General features: G+C 41.1%; 2 protein-coding genes across 6 annotated transcripts in view; one reads left to right on the top strand and one right to left on the bottom strand.

The window, feature by feature from the left end:
• Nucleotides 1–21,324, top strand: part of sacs2 (sacsin molecular chaperone 2) — a 199,074-nt gene that overhangs the window by 7,927 nt on the left and 169,823 nt on the right. Inside the window, exon 8 of one of the 2 annotated variants that reach the window (XM_070975392.1) lies at nt 86–7,551. In XM_070975392.1, coding sequence (XP_070831493.1) covers nt 86–7,551 — 7,466 coding nt within the window. Of the gene's footprint in view, nt 1–85; nt 11,129–21,324 lie in introns of those variants that run through there. The other variant, XM_070975391.1, reaches the window with a different exon arrangement.
• Nucleotides 13,447–21,324, bottom strand: part of dip2a (disco-interacting protein 2 homolog A) — an 81,160-nt gene continuing 73,282 nt past the window's right edge. For 2 of the 4 annotated variants that reach the window (XM_070975342.1, XM_070975343.1), the window contains exons 29-39: nt 21,177–21,286; nt 20,669–20,799; nt 20,351–20,519; nt 19,572–19,742; nt 18,788–18,817; nt 16,858–16,919; nt 16,611–16,668; nt 16,415–16,489; nt 15,954–16,128; nt 15,706–15,829; nt 13,447–15,578 (exon numbers count right to left, since the gene is read on the bottom strand). In XM_070975342.1, coding sequence (XP_070831443.1) covers nt 15,326–15,578; nt 15,706–15,829; nt 15,954–16,128; nt 16,415–16,489; nt 16,611–16,668; nt 16,858–16,919; nt 18,788–18,817; nt 19,572–19,742; nt 20,351–20,519; nt 20,669–20,799; nt 21,177–21,286 — 1,358 coding nt within the window. In that variant the 3' untranslated portion in view covers nt 13,447–15,325. The remainder of the gene's footprint in view (nt 15,579–15,705; nt 15,830–15,953; nt 16,129–16,414; nt 16,490–16,610; nt 16,669–16,857; nt 16,920–18,787; nt 18,818–19,571; nt 19,743–20,350; nt 20,520–20,668; nt 20,800–21,176; nt 21,287–21,324) is intronic. The other 2 variants (XM_070975344.1, XM_070975345.1) reach the window with 1 other exon arrangement.

The following is a 21,324-nucleotide window of genomic DNA, read 5'->3' as shown; positions in this document are numbered from 1 at the left end:
TTTGCATCTATCATTTGCATGTTTTCACACTACATTTTGATGTTTATTGTATTATGTATATATCTTCCAAAAATATATTTTTCAGACTTATTCAAGGTCATCAACATTGATGCAGACAAGGTGGCTGAATATACAAGGAGGTATTTGCCACAGGACTGGAAGCAGATGAGGAAGGGGCATGTTACCTGGGACATCAGCAACAGTCAACACCCACCTCTAGAATGGCTTCAAAAGTTCTGGAAATTTCTCAACACTCATTTCAAACAGTTAAGTAATTTCACTGGATTTCCATTAATACCGGTCAGTCCTCTGTCTGTCAGTCAGCCGGTATCACTAGCAAGACTACAACAGAACACAACTCTCATTTTTCAGAAAAGCAAGCAGTTTAACTTGCCAGAGCAAATAGCTCAGTTGGTGAACAAAGTCGGTGGCACAGTGGTGAGAGGAAACGAGTGGCTCAAGCACGAAGACCTAGATTCTTATGTGCTGTGCCCATCTCCAAGGAGTGTCATGAAAGTCTTCGGGAATTTAGATTCTCAGGATCTTGTCAGAGAGCTCAAGACCACCTCTCAGCGAGCAAAAAAAGAACTGAAAGATTATCTCTCTCGTCTGGATTCTCTCTCAGGCAGTGAGAAAGACTTACTCTCAAAGTTGCCACTGTTTCAAACCATGAAAGGCTCCGATGTTGCAGCTCAATCAAAACAGGCTGTTCTTCTAACTTCTGGTCTAACAATACCAACAGAGTTCCCGATGCCTGATTCAGTTGTGCAGTGTGCAAATGAGGCTGATCGCAGACTGTTACAGCTGCTCAAAGTTAAACTCTTAGACACAGCTGAAGCAGCCAATATCCTCATTGGCTGTATTGAGAGGGGGGCTTGCAAAAAAGAAGACACTGAGAAAATCATGACTTGGATTTTACAGCATGGCACTGTCCTTTTCGCTCAAAACCAGACCTTGAAACACAAATGCAAGGACTTGAGGTTCATTGAAGTGAATGGAGAGCTGAGAAAAACCTCAAACTTTTTTGATCCAACAATTCAAACTTTTAAAGTCATTTTTGACTCAGATTTCTTCCCCCCAACTTCATACACTCAAACACCACAGATGCTGAAAAGTCTCACTGATCTTGGCTTGCTAAATAAAGAAGGAGATGTGTCACCAGAGCATTTGTTGTGTGCTGCCACACTGATTGACAAACTGAATGCTGACTCTCATGCTGAGGCTCTCAAAAAAGCACAGGTGCTCCTGAAAATGTTGGATACTAATGATCTACTGTCAAAGTTTTCTCATGAGCAGCTTCAGTGTCTCAAAATGCTAAAATGGGTCCCATGCCCTAAATCATTTGATGACAAAAAACACTGCAATGACAAGTCTCAGAAAAGTTGTTTCTTCTGTCCAGAAGAAATAAGAGATTCTATGTATGAGAACATTGTTGGGCATGTCATGCCTCTGGTGGGAAAGATCAGTGACAGAGTTACCAGAAAACTTGGTCTCAAACGCCTACCCCCACCTGAAAAAGTGATAGAGAATTTATCAGTCTTGAAAACAAAAGCACAGGAAATGGCTGATCCTGACACAAACGTGGATTTCAAAAGAAAGTTGCGTTGCATTTATGAACACATGCAAGACCACATCTCTGACTTTGCAACAGTGATGAGCAAGGACACACGCTGGTTGTGGAGCCACAACCAGTTTGTATCACCACAGGATCTGGTTCTAGACTATCCACGTAATCTCGATTTGAGCTCCTACATTGGCAAAGTGCCAAATGAATTTCTGCCATACAAGAGATTGCTCCAGAAATTTGGCCTGAGAACATCACTTTCAGATGAAGAAATTATTGACATTCTTCATTCTATCCAGCAAACCATTGAAGAAAGGCAACAGCCATTTGCAAGTTCCTCTGAGATAAAAGTGTCAATAGAAATTCTTAACTGGCTATGGAGAGAGAAGAAGACAGTTCAAGATGACATCCCGGTCCCAGTCCTCATAGAGACTGAACAATACACCCTTAAACCACTGTCAACAGCAGTCTTCTGTGACATAAGCAAAAATGGGTTGAATGAGCTGAATTACAGCCAGGAGGAAATTTTTGTCGTACATGAGGAAATCCCAAAAGCAACAGCTGAATGGTTGAACATCCGATTCCTTAGTACCTACATCCTGGATCCAGAGTTAGTTGGAATCGAACAGTGTGGACAATCTGAACCAATAACAATGAGGATTAAAAACATTCTTAAAGAGTATGACGAAGAAAGTGACATCTTCAAAGAGCTCATTCAAAATGCAGAGGATGCTGGGGCAGAAGCTTGTAAATTCTTGGTGGATTTCAGAGTGCACAAGGATACTCCTGAAAGTCTCATTGACCCTGACATGGTCCTTTGCCAGGGCCCTTGTCTTTGGGCATTTAACAATGAGCAGTTCACAGCTGAGGACTGGGCAAATATTGTCAGAGTTGGTGCTGCCTCAAAGGAAAACAAGGTGGAGAAAATTGGAAAGTTTGGACTTGGATTCAATACTGTGTATCATGTGACAGACGTGCCCTCTATCCTCAGTGGCAACAGTCTTCTCATACTTGATCCAAATGTAACTCACCTGAAGAAGCACATCAAACATAAAACAAATCCTGGAATCAAGCTAAATCTCAGTCAGCAGAGGCTCTTCCATTGTTTTCCTGGTCAGTTTGGACCATATGAACGAATTTTTGGCTGTAGTTTCAGCCAAAAAAGTCCCTCTGAACCCTATCCAGGCACTCTGATCAAACTACCTTTCCGAACTGAAGAAGAGGCTCACAAGTCAGAAATAAGCACAAAGGTGTATCAGAAACACAATATCATTACTTTTCAACAGCACTTTATGGAGAATTCGCAAATTCACCTGCTGTTTCTGAAGAACATCAAAACATTATCTCTACAAAGTTTATCAAAAGATGTATCAACTCCGCCAAGAGATGATGAAATGGAAACCATCCTCACTGTTTCCAAAACTACTGTGAGTACAATGACGATTCCTGATGAAACCAACGTGTCAAAGCAGCACCAAGCTGAGAAATCATTGATGAAACTTGATGGAAAATGCAAAGAGGTCATTGACTGCAGCACAATCAACATTGTCCAAATAACCAGTCAGCAATCTGGTGATACTGAATCCCATTCCTGGCTTCTGTACAATTGCTTTGGGACACATCAGTCTTTGAAAATGGCCCTTCAAGAAAACAAGCAAGCCAAGTTCTCTTTGCCCATTGGGGGGGTTGCTGTGCCTTTGCAAAATGATCCAGAAACTGGGAAACTGGCCTCATTACAGACAGATCTTGTGGGACAGGCATTTTGCTCCCTTCCTCTTTCCATTCACACCGGTCTTCCAGTCAATGTAAATGGGACATTTGCTGTGACAAGCAACCGAAAAAGTCTGTGGGAGAGTGGCATCAAACATGAGTGGAACAAAGCCCTTCTCCAAGATCCTGTAGTGACAGCATATGTTACTGTACTCTTGGCACTAAAGAAAATGTCTGAAAACAAGCAGCTTGAAGCTTACAATTATCACACCTTTTGGCCCAATAGAGAGAAAGTCAGTGAAACTTTCAAGCCATTGGTGGATGCATTTTACTCTGTCCTTGCCCAGAACTCAAGTGGTCCAGAGCTCTTTAGTGATGGAGAACATTGGTGCTCAATGAACAATGCCATATTTCTACATGAGAGCATTGAAGCAGTCAAAGACATCAGTACACTTGCAATGCAGGTGTGCAAAAAACATGCAAAAGCATCCAACCATGTTGTCCCTCTTCCACTGTGGTTGAGAAATTGCTTCAAACAGGCTGGCCTAGAAAAGGTTTTACAGAGCAGAACATGGAACTGGGAGAAGTTTTACCAGGAAGCAGTGTTTAACAACCTTGATACCATGGACCCCAAGAGTAGAGACACTCTTGTGCTGCATGCTATTGACCTTGACATCAAAGAAATTGACAGTCTATTGGTTCGCTATCCATGCATCCCCACAAAAAGCGGACAGCTCCAGTATATCAAGAAACTTGTGAATCCATCAGGGAAAGTGGCCTGTCTTTTTGAACCAGAAGAGGAACGCTTGCTTGGTGGTACCACAAATGATTTTTGCTCCCCAACGAGGATTCAACGCTTGTTGGAACTTGGAATGGCAAATGATCATCTCCTACTGGAAGACATCACAGAGAAAGCAGGCACAATCCACAAAACCTGGAGCACTGACAAAAAGAAAGCATATGCACATTTGAAGTGCCTTCTTGAACTTATGAAGAATCACATGAATGACAAACACTCCCTTCACTGGGAAACACTGAGGATGATTGAATTTCTCCCAGCATTTTCTCCTGGTGATACAAAAATGGAACGAAATGTAACACTAAGAAGGCCCACTGATGTTTTTAGTGACAGATGCTCCCTACTCGTTAACATGACACAACCTGTGCTGGATCATACCAATCTGAAGATACACAACACTGATCCAGTCCTACAAATTTTGGGAGTCAATGACAGTCCAAGCCCAGAGACTGTTCTTCAGCAGCTGCAAGTAACAAGTGAACAATCTCAATCCATTGACAGCTCTGTGCTTCTCAAAATAGCCAGTGAATGTTACAAGTTTCTGGATCAGTGGCTCTATGATTTGGGGAATTCAAGTTTCATTTCAGAGAGGGCAAATTCATTCCCATTCATTCTTGTGGGCAGAACATTTGTAAACGTGAGTCGTGTTGCAGAAAATGGGCAATTTGAAGCAAAACCCTATCTGTATGTACTTCCACCTGCCTTTGCTAGTTTCAGGAGTCTCTGGGAAAGTGTAGGCGTTGAAAAATGCTTTACAATCCATCAGTTTCAAACTGTGCTGCAGGAATTGCAGTCTCGACATGGCAACAAGCAACTGCCGAAGAATGATCTGTCAATTTGCCTCACAATTTTAAACAAAGGAATATATGAGGCCAAAGAGAAAACAACGGGTGACTGTCTGATACCCAATGAACATGGTGTCTTACGACCTGCGAGTGAGATGTTTTACAATGACAGTGCATGGATGCCAGTCGCCCCAGGTGTCACATTATGCCACGAGAATATCCCACGTGTTATGGCTCGCTACTTTGGAATCAAAACTACCAGGCATCATACTCTGGAAAACCATGCAGTTGAAAACATTTCACCATTTGCTTTTCAGTTTGAACAGCAGGAACAACTAACTGTTCGAATTAAAAATATAATTTCAGCCTATCCATCAAAGAAGGATATCCTTAAAGAGCTTATCCAAAATGCTGATGATGCAGAGGCAACAGAAATTCATTTTGTTTGGGACAAACGACAACATGCCAAAGAAAAAACATTTGGGAAGAAATGGAACCATCTGCAGGGTCCAGCACTGTGTGTGTTCAATAACAAAGTGTTTTCTGATGCTGACCTGACTGGCATTCAGCAGCTGGGAGAAGGAGGGAAGCACAACTCTGCAGGGAAGATAGGAAAATACGGAGTGGGATTCAACTCTGTTTACCATCTCACTGACTGTCCTTCAATCCTCACTGGAGATGCATTACTGTGCGTTTCTGATCCCAATCAAAAGTACATTGAAAGTCATTCAGACAAAGCACCACCAGGTATTGGCTATAAACTAGCTGAGACTTTCAAGAACATGTACATGGATGTCTACAAATCCTTTCTTCCTGACAAATTTCCTCTTAAAGAGGGCACCATGTTCAGATTACCTCTAAGGATGGGTACCATGGCAAACAGCTCAAAAATATCAACCAGGGGAGTCACTGATGATGACATTAAAGAACTATGCTCTGCCCTCTCTGATGATCCTGAAGGACTAATTCTGTTTCTGAAAAACATCTGCAAAATAGAAGTCCATGAAATCGATGCACATTCTGGGAAACTCAAAACCATCTTTGCGGTTGAAAAAAGTCTACCACAGGCAAGCAGAGAAGGCAAAGATGCTTTTGTAAAGCTTCAACAAAATGCGCTGCAATCAAACAAACCAATAACACCACAGAAGACCATTTATGGAACCATGATTTCAACCTCAGACAAAAGACAAACTAAATGGATCGTTGCAGAACAGTTTGGCTCATTCAAAAACAGTGGTGAAAAAGAAAAAACACTATCACACAAACTACCCCAAGCAGCAGTAGCGGCGCGTGTGAGCTCAAAGATTGGCAAGAGTCCAGCACCGTCCAGCCATATGGATTTCATTGGAGAAGCCTTTTGTTCTCTTCCTTTGCCAGGAAAAACTGGACTGCCAGTGCATGTCAATGCAAACTTTGAGGTAGATTCTGCCAGGAGAAGCCTTTGGAAAGAAGATGGGCAAAGTCTAAAATCTAACTGGAATGAATTTCTGAAACAGAATGTCATTGCTCCTCTGTATGCAGATCTCCTTCACTACATCAGCTGTAACATTCCAGACAAGAAAGTCTCTTTTGCATATATTGAGTCTCACTTGAGTAACTCATACTTGTGTTTTTGGCCAGCTGTGTCGAAAGAAGTTGAACCAGTTTGGCATGAAATGATACTTGAGGTATATAGATCAATCAAAGAAAGAGGTCTCAATGTAATTCCAGTGCTGAGGAGTTCAACACGTCAAGTTGCAAACCGAGAATTTAAGGAGTACTCTTTTGCCTGGTGTAATGTGAGAGAAACTGAGTCAACTAAGGCACCTTACCTGACACACTCAGGAAGTGATGAGATTAATCTCATTTTGGAAGATCTTGGAATGACATTGGTTCCCTTTTCCATGAAAATGCAAAAAGTTTGGAATAGTTTCAAATCTGCTGGCATCAATGTGAAAGATGTGACTTCTTCAACTGTGCAAACTTTCTTGAGAGAAAAGCCCCTCAATGACCCAGCCCAAACAGCTGAGGATTTACCCCTGCCCATAAGTGCCACTCTGATCAGAGATGAAACAAGATGTTCAAAGCTCTTGCATTTCTGCTTAAAGGAGGAGCAAAAGGTCACAGAGGACAACGTCAGCTCACTCAATGGGCTTCCACTTCTTCTCACAAGAGACAAAGTTTTGAGAGTGTTTGATTCCAAATCCCCCAAGCTGATATCAGGATATGAAAGTCTATTCTTTGGCTATGAGGACCAGTTTGCAGATTATCAAACCAACAAAGGCCACATTTGTGTTCTCCAAGCTTCCGGTCTTGTCAAAAGTTTGACAGTTCCCAACGCAGTGAAATATCTGAAGCCAGAAATTCGGGATCTTCTTCAGAACTGTGAAGTTGATCCATGCAGTGGTCTTCATGTCCCAGATGAGACAATACTGAAATGGATGAAATCACTTTGGATGTTTTTAACAAGTCAAATTAAACCTGCTACAAAGAGTGGTGAAAAACAAAGTCTGACATTAAGTGATGTGAGGCAGCTCTTCAATGACTGCTGCATTTTGCCTGTTGTGTGTCCAAGGTTAAGCAACAAGCACTTCCTGCAAACGATGAAAGACATGCCTAGTGTGATTCACTTCGCATCAGAAAGAGACATATCAGGCATCCTCTTTAAACTTGGTTTTATGAAGCTTGACACTGTATTCTTCTCTGAGATACATGTACTTCTACACCCTGAACTCATGGATGTGAATGATAAAAGCTCTGTGTTGAACCAGGTCTGCAGCATTAACCACTCAGAGTTTTCCCTGCTTTCCACTGATGAGATGAAAGAGCTTCAGTGTTTCCTCCAGGATGGAGTATCCAAGTCCAAAGACAAACAAGACTATCAGAGAAAACTCAAATCCTTACCATTATTTGAAACAATACATGGTAACAGAGTGAGGATTGATGGACCTAAAGAGGTATTTCTCCTCAACAGCATGCATTCGGTGACATTTCCAGATTTGTTCATCCTGGCTGACAGCAACTGTATTTTTCTTCAAAGCAATCTAGAGAACTGCAGTCTGTCACAAACACTGAATATCCAAACCCTGACTGACTTGGAGTATTTCATGAAGTTCATTCTGCCAGTTGTACACACACTCACAGAGAGTCAGCTGCTTCAAAGCCTCAAACTGTTGATGTCACTACAGCATAATTTCTATTTTTCTCAGTATAAGGATAATATCATCTCTTCAATGAAGACAGTGAAATTGATTCGCAGTTCTCAAGGCAGATTGGAGACAGCATCGTACTACTATGATGACAGTGTCCAGCTATACAAGAAAATGTTGCCCCAAGAGAGATTTGTGCCTAAGAGATTCTGGACTGAGTTGTGTGAAGGAAATCTACAAACAGAAACTGCTAAAATGTTACTCAAAGAACTTGGAATGAAGCATGTTGTATCACAAGATGACATAATAAAATTTGCATACCAGGTGGAATCAGAAGCAAAAACAAACAGTCAGCTTGAAGAGTTGAAACTGAAATCATCATTACTTTTCAGAGAAGCCTTGATTATTGTGAGTAATGACAAAAACAAAGAGGAAAAATTGCTGGAGAGTATCGCTGACATCAAGTTCATTTTCCCTCAGAAAATTCAAAAAGAACTGTGCAACTATCACCAACCGTTTGCTACTGAGAGAACTGTTGTTAAAATCAGAGGATCTTTGATTGAAAGCGATTCTAAGCATCAAGAACTGATTTGGTCTTCAATGCCAATTATACATCTACCAGTTTATAAGTCAGCGAAGCTCCTGAAAATGATAAAAAATGCAGGAGCTCATGAGCAACCGCCTCCGCACTGTGTAACCAGCAACATGAGCAACATCTGTCAGTCGCTCTGTAACACACACCAGTTGATCGAAACCCGTGCCACTGTGTTTCGAAGTTCCTATGCCTTCCTGCAAGCAAACAAGTTTGAAGGACAACCACTGGCTGGTCTTCCCGTTGTGTTGGTTGAAAAAGACAAAGAACTTGTGAGGACTGATGATACATGTCTTTCACTCCCTCATGACCAGGAGTTCAGACCATATTTGTACAACATTTCTCCACAGGATGCCATTTTCGCTCAGTTCTTCAAAAAAATTGGTGTAAAGGACCAGCCTACTGCAGCACAGTATTGCAATGTTCTGGAGGCAGTTCATGCAGATTCCTGTGATAAACTACAACTAAACCCAAACCAACAGAAAACCGTGAAACGTGCTGTTCAGCTGTTTTTTCAGTTACTCAAAACTCAAGAAAAGCAGTCCCACGTTGACGATGTAGAGACTTTGTATCTTCCTGCAGTAGATGGTAAATTATACCCATCCTCCACACTCTACTACAATGACACAGTGTTTGAGATCAAAAGGTTAGAAGGCGCCCTGAAGAATAAGTTCCTTCTGCTTGAGAAGCTCAGTAAATGTCATTTGGACAGTGACATCTATGAGCATCATCGGTTGCTACAATTGCTGCCTCCGAAATTTCTGCCTAAAAAGCTGTCCAAATTCACTGAGGAGAAAGTAGTGGAAGAACACATGCAGCTTTGTGAACTTGAGGCTGACTGTGAATTTAGTGGATGGTTTGACAAGCACTTGTCTTCAGTAGCATTCAGACATGGATTAATTTGTCTTATCAGAGAACAGTCACAGGGAGGAATAACACAAGAAGATGCCGCTGACATGTGTGAGAAGACTTTTGGCAGTATTCAGATTGTCTGCTGCAAAAGCCTGGAAACAAAGCTTTGGCTGGACCAACAGCCACTACACAAAACTGCCAGTGAAACTGATGTTTTTGTCAAGAGAGGGCAACAAGGTTGCATCTTTTACTTAAAACACAACAATGACATGGAGCCCAAGGTAATAAATGATGTCAATATGACATTGACAAAGGAGATTAATGTTCTTTTAGGTAACAGGATCGCATCAATTCATCTGCCAGTCCTCGGACAACTTCTCATGTGTGACAGTCTACAAGACGTTCAGAAAACTCTGGCTAAGAATGAGATCCATGACAGTGCTGAAACAGAGAGCTCTGTCCTCAATCCACCACCCCCTGGAACAGATATTCCACAGAAGTGGCACGACTCCTTAGACATGAACATCCTCAATAACTTTGAAGAGGGGGAATATGTTGGCTACAGCACTGACAACAAGTACATTTATGCAGTTATTGTTGAAGAACTGCCTGGGCACTCTGGACCATATTCAGTGCGATACAAAATTGAAATTGGGGAAGATGAGCCAATTGAAGTCAGTTGTCTTGACCTGTATCAGTTTAAACGTCAAAAGAAACGAGAAGCTGAACAGAGGACTTGCTCATCTGCTGAGGTGTCCTGCATGGAACTGGAGCCACTAGCTGGGGCTGTGCCACATTCTTCCCAACCATCATATAAAAGTTCTTCATCTACAAGATCCTCACCAACCTCTATTGATGAGGCTAAAAGGGAAATTGACAAATGTCTGGAAGAGATCTGGACTCTTCCTGAAGAGGAGAGGCATAAAGCCATCAAACGACTGTACCTGAGATGGCATCCTGACAAAAACCCTGACTGCCAACTTCTCTCCACTGAGGCATTCAAATACTTGCAGAATCGAATTGATGAGCTCAGCAAAGGCAAAGGCAAAGGCAAAGGCAAAACTGCAGGCTCATCCTATTCAAGTGGAAACTCAAATTTCAGAGACTTCTATCAACAATGGAATCAGGAGGCCAGGTATCACAGAGATGGTCGCGAGAGATTCTCTAGAGGCCACCAGTCCTACAACTTTTGGACCCATAATGAACATGTCCCAAGGCCAAACAGAGAGGAGGCCCGGCGCTGGTGTAGACAGGCTCGCTGTGATCTCAATGCAGCTTACAAAGACGCTGGTGGGGGGAGTACAGAGTGGTGTCTTTTCAAAGTCCATCAAGCAGTGGAAAAGTCTCTCATAGCTGCAGAGTACAAAAGAAATGGTCAACATTCCACCAATAGCTCCATTTCAGCCAGAGCTGCAAAAGTTTCCCTTTACAGAGCCGAACTGAGAGTTCTGCCTCAAATTGTGGAAAACCTGAAGACACTGGGAGTGGACGCCAAAAAGACTCAGTATCCCAACTACCATCCATATCCCCATATTCCAAATGGACAGTTTAAATCAGAGAATGAAACTGAAGCACTGAACAAGGCATCTGAGCTTCTCAATAAAATCGAGGCATTCGTGAATTAGGGACTCAAAACAAACAGACGTCACTCTGGCAGTCAACTTAAGATTTTTTGACGCATTAAAAATGCTGTTATATTGAAACATTACTATAAACGAAATAACTGCATTATTTCTTTAACAGGACAAACATGAAAATGATATGACTTTTGTGAATATTCTGAAATGGAAAGGTTTGCTTCATGACTCTTTACTGATGGAAAGTCCATATATCACTATATTAATTTTTTTTATGAAAATCTAAGTACCAAAGCATTTTGTGTATTGTTGTAGACATTTATGACTGCCCACTGAGGACTACTATTGTAACTTTATTGTTTGTTTTTTATCATGTATTAATGTTGTTACGACTACTTGCTGAGGACCAGTATAATCAGCATATTACTTTATTATGAAAATGCAATGCAATATCTTTTTTTTTTTTGCAGTGTTGTAAACATTTATAACTACACAGTGATACCTATATCACTATGTTACTTTCTTATAAAGATTTAAATGTCAAAGGTTTTTTGCAATATTGTAAACATGTATGACTGCTCACTGAGGACTGATGTAATCAGTGTGTTACTTTATTATGCAAATGAAATATCAAAGGGTTTTTTCAATGTGGTAAACATAACTGCTCAGTGATGATCAACATAATCACTGTTACTTTCTTATGAAAATGCAGATATCAAAGGTTTTTTGTAACGTTGTTAACATTTATAACTACTCATTGATGATCAATATAATCACTGATATGTTCTTTTGAAAATGTGAGTGTCAAAAGTTTTTTTTTTTGCAATTTGTTTATCACTGCTCTCTGAGGACCAGTAAAATCAGTTTATTACTTTATTATAACAATGCACAATGTTTTTAGCAGCGCTGTAGACATAACTGCTCACTGATGACCAACATAATCACCATAATGCTTTGTTATGAAGATGTAATATCAATGTTTTTGCTATGTTAACATTAATAGCTACTCACTGATTACCAATATAATCACTGTATTACTTTATTATGAAAATGCAAATGTCAACGTTTTTTTTTTGCCAAGTTGTACATATTTACAACTTCTCACTGATGACCTATATAATCACTATGATACTTTCTTATGAAAATGCAAATATAAAAGTTCTTCATTTTTACAATTTTTTTCATATTTTTGCTATGTTGTAAACATTTAGGACTGCTCACTGAGGACTAATGCAGTCACTGTATGGCTTTGTTATGGTTTGTTATCATACTTGTTGTTATAATTACTCGCTAAGGATCAATACAATCACAGTAAAAATTTGTTTTGGAAATGCAAATATCAAAGAAAATTTAGATTTATTGTGTCACTATAATTCATTTTTGTTACAGTTATATCAGCTTTTACCTTCTGGAATAAAAAAAAATAATAAAATCAAATCAAGGATGACTGCACTCATATTTTTAAATGTCATATTGAAATGCCAGCCAGTGGTAGACACTGTCATACGATAACAAGTGAATTTGTAATTATAACTACCTTTCCTTGTATTGTAGATGAAAAGGAACCCCACTTATCCCTCATAAGAGCAAGTCTCCATAGATAGAAAGAAGAGCCACAAAATGACTGCATGCAACAGGCTGCATTATTTGTGGCTCTATGTAGTCATGGTGGTTATTGGTTTCTGTTTGTCGTCATCATACGTTTCTCTCATAGTCAGAGCACATGAAGTGACTGAAGCGTAGCAGAAATGTTTGATACACACTTAGTCTAAAAACAAACAGCTGTTGTATTGTAATCAATTTCTTTTTAACTTAATTATTAATATTGGACTGAAAAAACACCTATTTCTGGGCTTCATCCTTCATAGTTAGAAGAGACAACTAAAACTGATGATACTGGACTTAAATGGGATTTTGTTGAACTGAATGGAATCATATGCTTCTTATATATACTTACCTTATCCTTAGACAAGACGACATCCACAAGATGTTGTTGCTGAAAGTAACTGAAACCTTTGTGATTTTAATGCAGTTAATCATTTACTTTGTGGGCTTAAAGAAAAATGTCCCATCAAAAATGTCCAATAAAAGCTGCTGAGAAAAGATATATTCCAAACCTGGATGTTTACTTCTTAGCATAGTTACAAATGTCAGTGAATTTGAATGTTCTGTGACAAATCCCAGAAGCTGTAGTGTAATTGTGGTTCATGTTTTCCCACCTTCAACCTGAACAGCTGTTTAATCAGCCAGAGTATTGAACACACCTGTGTGGATGTTTGTGGTTTTTACAAGAAGCTTCAGTTGACACTGAACTTAAGCGTGCAGTCACTGGAGCCTCAAACTGTAGCATTAAAGGAAATAATTATTTGAGAAGAAAAGTTTGAATATTCTTATTGGACAGGGTGCCTGCATGTTCAGTTGACAGCGAAGACAAACATGTCAAGTTAAAATCACTTTTTTTATTCATTAAGAAATCATGTTATGAAAATAATGACAACTAACCATATATCAGACAAATGTATCTTTCCATATGTTAACAACAAAAGTTTGCTCTGGAGGACGTGACGTCTCAGCCGTCACTGGAGCATAGCTGTCTCCTCCTTGTGCTCGGAGTGTGCTTCGTCTCACCCTGGAAGTGGCCAGTTCCTGCTGTACTTTCAGACTATAAAAATGTTTACAAGGCTTTTCGTGTCACTTCCCAATGTCCACACACCAGAATACACGTCACATAATTTTTGTTTGGGAGGGAGAAGTTAACATATATACCAGATTCAGTCATTGTGTTATGCTTCCTGTCGTGTCCTCCATTCTATTAATAATTTACACAAAACCTGTACATACTTACAGCAGGCTGGAGCCTGTTTCTGAAGGGATGTGCACATAGAAAAAAGAAGCAACATACAGTGACGTGAGTCTTTACAAAGTCAATGTGATAAGGTGGGAGGTTATGGCATTACGAGCATATTAGACACTTGCCTCATACGGAACATGCAACTAACAATATTTTTCAACTCTCATTCAACCTTGTGGCACTCGAAATGAGGCGATAACATTCTGCATCAAACCCATATCAACTACTCTTTCTTCCAGTCTTTTGCTATAAAACACACATTCAACACAACTGACAATAGGAACATACATCATTAAAAATATCTATGGAGTGTGTGTTTGTAATGGCTGATGTTAGGATCAAGTATATTCATCTTAGATCAAGACTTTGGGTGCAATAAGAGCAGGATTTATCAAACCTAACCTCCCTCTGCATATTCCATCCTTATCCAACAGCTGATAAACTTCACAAAATTAAGTTAAACAGGAGCTGGGATAGGAACAGGCGTCTGAAAAAACACTTAAGGCTTAATTCATATCATTTGGCACGTTGCTCAGCGAAAGCAACGATTATATTCCTCGCCATCTCCTGACTTCAAATGATCGGCACTTACTGTCGGCTGTCATTCAAAGCATCTTTCACATCACTCATATTGCATTTTTGTTCAGATAAAACAATAACTATATTACATGTTTTAGATTCAGAAAAGAACGAGACTGAGTCAAACCACATCATCGTTTCTAAGGTTTCTGTTACTGACACTATAAACTAAAGCACTACTGTTTGAATGAGCAACAAATAACACTAACTGCAACTCCTCCAACACTGCTGTGTGCTTAATGCAAATAACATGATCTGAAACAGGAAAATCAGGGTTGATTTTAGGGTGCAGCCACAATCTGAAGAGCTGCTCCCACAGATGTAAAGACAATGGCATAGGAGGCTCCGCTAATCAGAAACATGTTACAGCTTGTGTGGACCAGGGTTAGAGTACTGGTGTCTTTCCTGTTCTATGGCACAAGTGTATGGCAAACACAACTAACATTCATAATTTTGGAGATTGACAAAGTAAATTATATTAATGGCACAGTGTAATATTATACCTTAACCTGCTGCTGGGCTGCTATCGGGTGTCCTGGGTTTAAGGAGTCAGCCGTTATCATACATACAAAACTCACTTCAACAAAACCAGAATGCCCTTTAAACGTTATTTGTTGAGGCAAGAAATCACAGGGAGAAACAGACATGATGTTCGTGTCAATCTTATTTCTCTTGCAATTTCTCTCCATTTTTGCTGTGACGTTTTGCATCCACGTCTCTTTCATATTTCCGCTCTGTGAGCTGAAAGGAGAGGGCAGCTCGCTTTCCTTCAACAGAAGCCATACCGACACCGGGCCTGCGTCAATCGCGAGCCCCATTTTTACTGTCCAGCTGCCTCCTGTTGTATGTCAAGCCACAGGGAGGCGTAACCCTCCTGCAGCCGGGCCCTCACATGTTGTAGGCCACATAAATGGGGTCCAGCTGGTCGGCCAGGAATCCATCTCTGAGGTGCATGCGTTGCTTCTCCCCTCGGGAGTTGATGGGGATGACGCCAGGGTCCACCACCACCACCACCCCTACGATGAGGTAGTGCTCCTCCAGAACAACGTTGGTGACCAGGGCCACCAGGTCCAGGGCTTCCTGCTCTGATCCCTCCAGCTCCACAACCACCACAAGGAGGTTGGTCCATGTGAACACAGCACTGGAAGGAGGAAGAGGTGTTTGATGCATGGAGGGAGGGGGAAAAAGGACTTAGTGATAAGAATTCATGTATGAGTATTTCAAGTCTAAAATGGATATTTGATCAATAATTGATGTAGCTTTCTTACCATTCAGCTATGCTCTTGTGAGAACGGATAACAGAGGTCTCGATGTCAATTGGGTGATACCTCATTCCTCTCAGCTCCAGAGTCTCATCAAGAGAGCCGACCACATAGAGGGCGTCGTGCCGCTCTGAGACACACACGCACACACAGTCACACATTTATCAGCTTATATCGAATACGTTAAAGAAATGAAGCTTATACCAAAAGCAATGCACTGACTGTAAGTTAGAGCGACCGCTGGTGATACTCACCTCCGCTGGCATCAGTCAGCTCAGTGCGCCGCAGGAAGCCCAGGTAGCCCGTCCTCGCCCAGACGGTCTGGGTGTCGCCGAAGCTCAGCTTGGTGTTGAAGTGGTCAGCATGCAGCGCCTCCTCACCATAAACTGTGTAGTAGCCTGTGGCGTTGTGAGGACTGCTCACCCAGATCTGTCACAAGCACAATAATGACAATTGGCAGCTGTTACACAGGTGTTTGTACACATCTGCCGCTCTTTTGATCAAGTACATATCATTATCCAACATTTCTACAAAAAGAGAATGAATGAATTGATTCCATTGGTATTAAGTAAAAATTATCACATGTTGTTGAAAACTTGACTATTAATAAAGAAACCTGGTTATGTGTATACATGGAAAATACACAAACTCCAATCTAATTGTGGGGATCAGCCAGGTGAAACAAGTCTGCACTGAAAACCTCAAATGAAGTTACCTCTCCTAGATGGGAGTCTCCCAAGGGTCCTTTAGTCTCAGTGTTGGCAATGATCACCTTCACTCCCGGGAGGATCTACAACAGCAGACAGATGTATCTTGAAATCCCTTGACAGCTTGAGAAAAGCGCAACCCTTTAGCAGCACAGCGTCACAGCTGTTAGCAGTGTTTTAGTACATGTTTACAGGATGCTGTACCTTCCCAGACTCCATCAGTGGCAAGCTGTGAGGTGACCCTCTCTCTACCAGGCGTACCCTGAAGAAAATGCAAAGAGGGGGAAATGAGTAATTTCATGTCCATTTTCATTCCATTTCTCAACATATGGATAAAAAAAGTGGGAAAACTGGAAACTTCATTTCAAGATGTGAAGAATGTATTCAGGTTCAATCCATATGGAAAATTAAAGGGAAAACACAGATAATCAAAATGATAAATTATAGTTACCTATCATGCCGTAGAGCTCTCATGTCCACATAAACTGTCGTGGGGTCTGGTCCGGCTGTGCCCTGGACAAAAACCAGCAGTGGCACATGAGTCAGTAATGTGAATCTTACAGCCCTGACATTAATGCTGTATGTTGTCTGAGTGGAGGGGACGTTGAAGCTGCTTATGGTACAACTGTTGACAAAGCAGGGGTGGGGGGACAGCCAGAAGCCAACCAGCCAGGCTACGATAGTTAGGACTTTGGCAAAACTCAACCATGTAGCAACAGACACTGTCAGTACCTGCAGAGTTTAACTGACTCCAATGCTGCCGGTCTATTTTCACAAAAGTGTAAGAAGGCTGCAAAAGCTACAGTGGCAGTTATTAGAGGCCTTCAAGAAATTATAACTGAAGTGTAGTTTATATCCTTCAAATATTTATTGTCTTTAAAAGTCACATAAATGCCAGATAAATTCTAACTGAGCACCATTAGTTTTGATGAAACGTCTCGAGCTCCGCCACGCATCTAATTGAACCATTTCTCAAGCACTGATTCTGGTTGTCAGATATTGATTCCTTCTGTTTTGGGATTTGTCATCATTATTGCTGTAAGACTAGTCACAACATATTATGTTTTCCATCACTCATTTGCCAGTTTACAGCCAGAGCACAAGCTAGCAATGAGTTGCTGTACGGTCATCTGTGAGGTCAAAGCCAAATGGAGAGAGTGGCTGAATCAGTGTAATGGGTCGGCATGTCGAGCCAAGCGTTTTTGAAACATTTCAAACTCAATCCAGAGATTAATCTTTGCCTCAAAACCGAAGTCTGATTAGCCTAATTAAAAGACACTTAATCACTAATGTCAAACATTTGCTTTTATGAACCTGATCAACATGTTGGCTCATCCAATACAACTGAAGAGTCAAAACTGTGTGCAGCATTTGTTAATGAGGAGCTTAATTCCAAAATGCAGCAATTTGAAGGGGGGGGGGGGGGGGGGCATGAAAGGATAAAAAGATTTCTCTCACTAAATAAAACTACCAACAGAGCATTCATTACACAAATCACTCAATAATTAATTAGTCCATCTACTACAACTAATACAAAAACTAGGTGTGGCAAATTGTTGTAAATGAAAGTTAGAATAGTGGGATTGTCAAAAACAACTAAACTAAAAACTTACAAGTTCTCCCAAATAAACTTAATCGCGGCAAAGTTCATGCTGCTAGCTCATGGTATAATGTACAACTCTGATTCCAAAAAAGTTTGGACGCTGTATAAAACAGATAAAACTGAACGTGATCAGTTGTTTATCATCAGCTTCATTGGTTTTTGTAAATATCTCTTTATTCTGAATTTCATGCAAGCAGCAGGTTTCAAACACGTTGGGACAGGAGCAACAAAAGCCTGGGAAAGATGTGGAATGCTCCAAAAACACCTGTTTGGAACATTCCACAGGTAAACAGGTTCATTGGTAACAGGTGATAGTGTCATGATTTGGTATGAAAGGGGCATCCTGAAAAGGCTCAGTTATTCACAAGCGAGGATGGAGCGAGGTTCACCACTTTGTGAACACATGATTGTTGAAAAATACAGTTTGTTTGCAAATGATTGCATTCTGTTTTTATTTATGTTTTACACCGAGTCCCAACTTTCTGGAATCTGGGTTGTCGTGGCAGATCACATATAACACACATGTATCATAAAGCAATAGTCAAGAGCCAGTTGGTACAGGTAAGACTCGGCTAAAATGAATAGCGGTAAAGGAAAGCCGAAGCTCGTCAGAGGAAAAGAAAACCAAGACAAAAATTGGTGAATTGAGGTTAAGCATGTTCGAAAACCATGCAAGATAAACAAAAAACACGCACATGAACACGTAGACACACACCCACACACACAAAGACCCAGCGGCAGCCCAATGAGCAAATAGCAACTCTTATCCTACAGTTACCTGCTCAGCCAGTTTCCCTAACCTGTTGGGCTGACAGGACAGGGCGGGACAGATAAATAAAGATATATATATATATATTTATATATGTGGACACACATGCACACACACACGGAAAAAAATCACCAGGGATAGGGAGAAATAAATGAACCAGAATATCGAAGGGCCACAGGAGAAAAGAAATATGATGAACAGTCAGATGCCACTCAGAGCAAGGTGTTTCTGCCATTTGTATGTTTCCCTTCAGATCAGTTAGTGTGAAGCCCTTTTTCTTTATCACAGTTAAAAATAAAACAAGCTTGTAAAAGATTAACTGGAGAGTAAACTATAGTTTTCATTAATTTCATCAACTGCTTAGAAGTATAGGAAAAAAATAAAACCTTTTTGCTTTGTCACCAACTAATTGCACAAAAAACGTTATCTTTCATTTGCGACTTGCAACATTATCAATGATGGATTAAATCATCTGATAACCTTTTACTGCCTTTTGCCGGTTTCTTGACTCCAAACATCAATCATTCTACCTGACTATTTCAATTTCCTGTAACTGCCAGCTATCACATCACCTCCACGGTGCCCCTCTCACTTCTTGTGCAGTTTTTATGCTGTAAAAGAAGCCACCTGCATTATGTTATCATTAACATTCACTCATTTAAAGAGCTGCATTTTTCAAGGATCTCTTGGACGTCGATCTGTAACGGATTCACAGCCGGTGTTGCCCCTAAAAAACTGACCGGCATGGACTCCAAACCTATCCAACCCTCTTCGTCCTTCACCAGCTGCTTACCTGCAAACAGATTGCTACATTCACCCTGCAGCCGAAGGTGGTGCTGACGGCTCGTGGTGAAAGGCCCAAGTCCTTGAAGATCTTTGAGAAGGACTGAGTGAGTGCTATGCGGGGCCGCTCCTCTGCTACCACCATGCACGTACGCACGCAAGACAGGTTCACGTTTCGCAACTGGGGGTGGACAAAAGAAAAAAGAAGTGTAAACTGTGTGAAAACATACAGTAATTAAAGGAGTAATGTAATATTGTTCCTCAAGTTGCAAAGACGACCGTGACAGCGAACATTTCTAAAAAAAGAAAAAGAAAGACAGCAAAGGAGCGGTGTCAGAAAAAGTATACAGGAGGTTTCTTGGAATGTTTTAATCGAGCCCACGAGCGAGAAGCTTAATTTCTTGAGTTTAACATTACATACAGCTTCCTTAATCGATCAATCATGTGCAGGGGGAGAAGTGTGCTTCCATTTCAGTAGAATCAAATGTCTGGCCAATAAAGTTGTGAAGCACCAAACGGGCCAGTATCAGGTGGAGTGCCAAATGACCACATCATAAACCTGAACATCTGAATGAGATTCTCCTTGAACTTTTTTATCATACAGATTTTACTCTGCATGCTGCAGACAGTAATCAGCACACAGATACAGAGCAGTATTTCACCCTGACTCGACAGTCATGGCTGCTGTGGCAGCGGCACCACAAGGAAAACTTTAAATTTTGTGGAGGAAAATGCTGCAATTTGTTGCTTACTCATGACAACACACAACATTTGAAGAGACAAACTGACCCTCAGTGCTTCTGTCTGTGCACCCAGGCCCTTGGTGCACATCTCCATGACAGAATATGAGCAGAAGGTGACGCGCACTTTGTACTGGCTAACTGCCGCGAGCCACAGGGACGCATTGCTCTCCAGCTCCAGAGGGGGAACCAAGATCGACTGGTGGCCCGAGTACACACTGAAACCAGAAACAGAGAGGCTGAGTGTGGATACATGGAGAAAAATACCACCAGAAAATAACACACTGTTTGTTCTAGCCACCATCTCTTAACACTGACGATTTGTTTTCTGATTTTACTGCCAGTCATTTATGCGAAGCTGGTTTACCTGCACAGACACCAGAGAGCGAAGCCCAGGCCACAGTAGGGGTCCAGACAGATGGCGATCTGCCGGGAGGGGTAGAGCTCACACTGCAGTTTGATGGAGCGACACAAGGCACTGGTGGCAGCATGCGACATCTAGAGGAGATGATATGACATACAGAGACACAAATGATGCATCCAAACTGGATCCTGGAACAAAATCCAACTTAAACCAACTCCTCGAACTTTTAGGGATCCATTATTTCACTTCAGCAATGTGTGGATGGTTGCTTGAAACTGAGAACTTGATGTGACGGCTGCCCAGTAAAACAAAGCACTCTTTGAATGACTTAATCTGATCCAAACATTTTTTTTAGTTTCTTTTATGATTTCTACGCGCTGACAGAAGATTGTAAAATATTAAGATTTATCGAAGTTCTGTTAACAAGAACAAAGAAAGACTGGTAGCATCCCAACATGACATCAACAGTAAGTATCCAGATGACTCATGTGTCCTCCGACATTCAACCTACTTTGACCCCTGCTAAGATGCCTGTCGTGGACACACTGAAGTCCAGGTAAGCCAACATCTCTGGGGTCGGGGGCTTGTACATCTGGGGACTCTTCTTCCTGGGGAGATCATCTGGAGGATGGGAGGGAGAGTAGGAGAGCTTTAAAAGA

This window comes from Chaetodon trifascialis, chromosome 12 (assembly GCF_039877785.1).
Source record: "Chaetodon trifascialis isolate fChaTrf1 chromosome 12, fChaTrf1.hap1, whole genome shotgun sequence".
Classification (NCBI taxonomy): domain Eukaryota; kingdom Metazoa; phylum Chordata; class Actinopteri; order Chaetodontiformes; family Chaetodontidae; genus Chaetodon; species Chaetodon trifascialis.
This window is presented reverse-complemented; position numbering and strand designations above follow the sequence as displayed.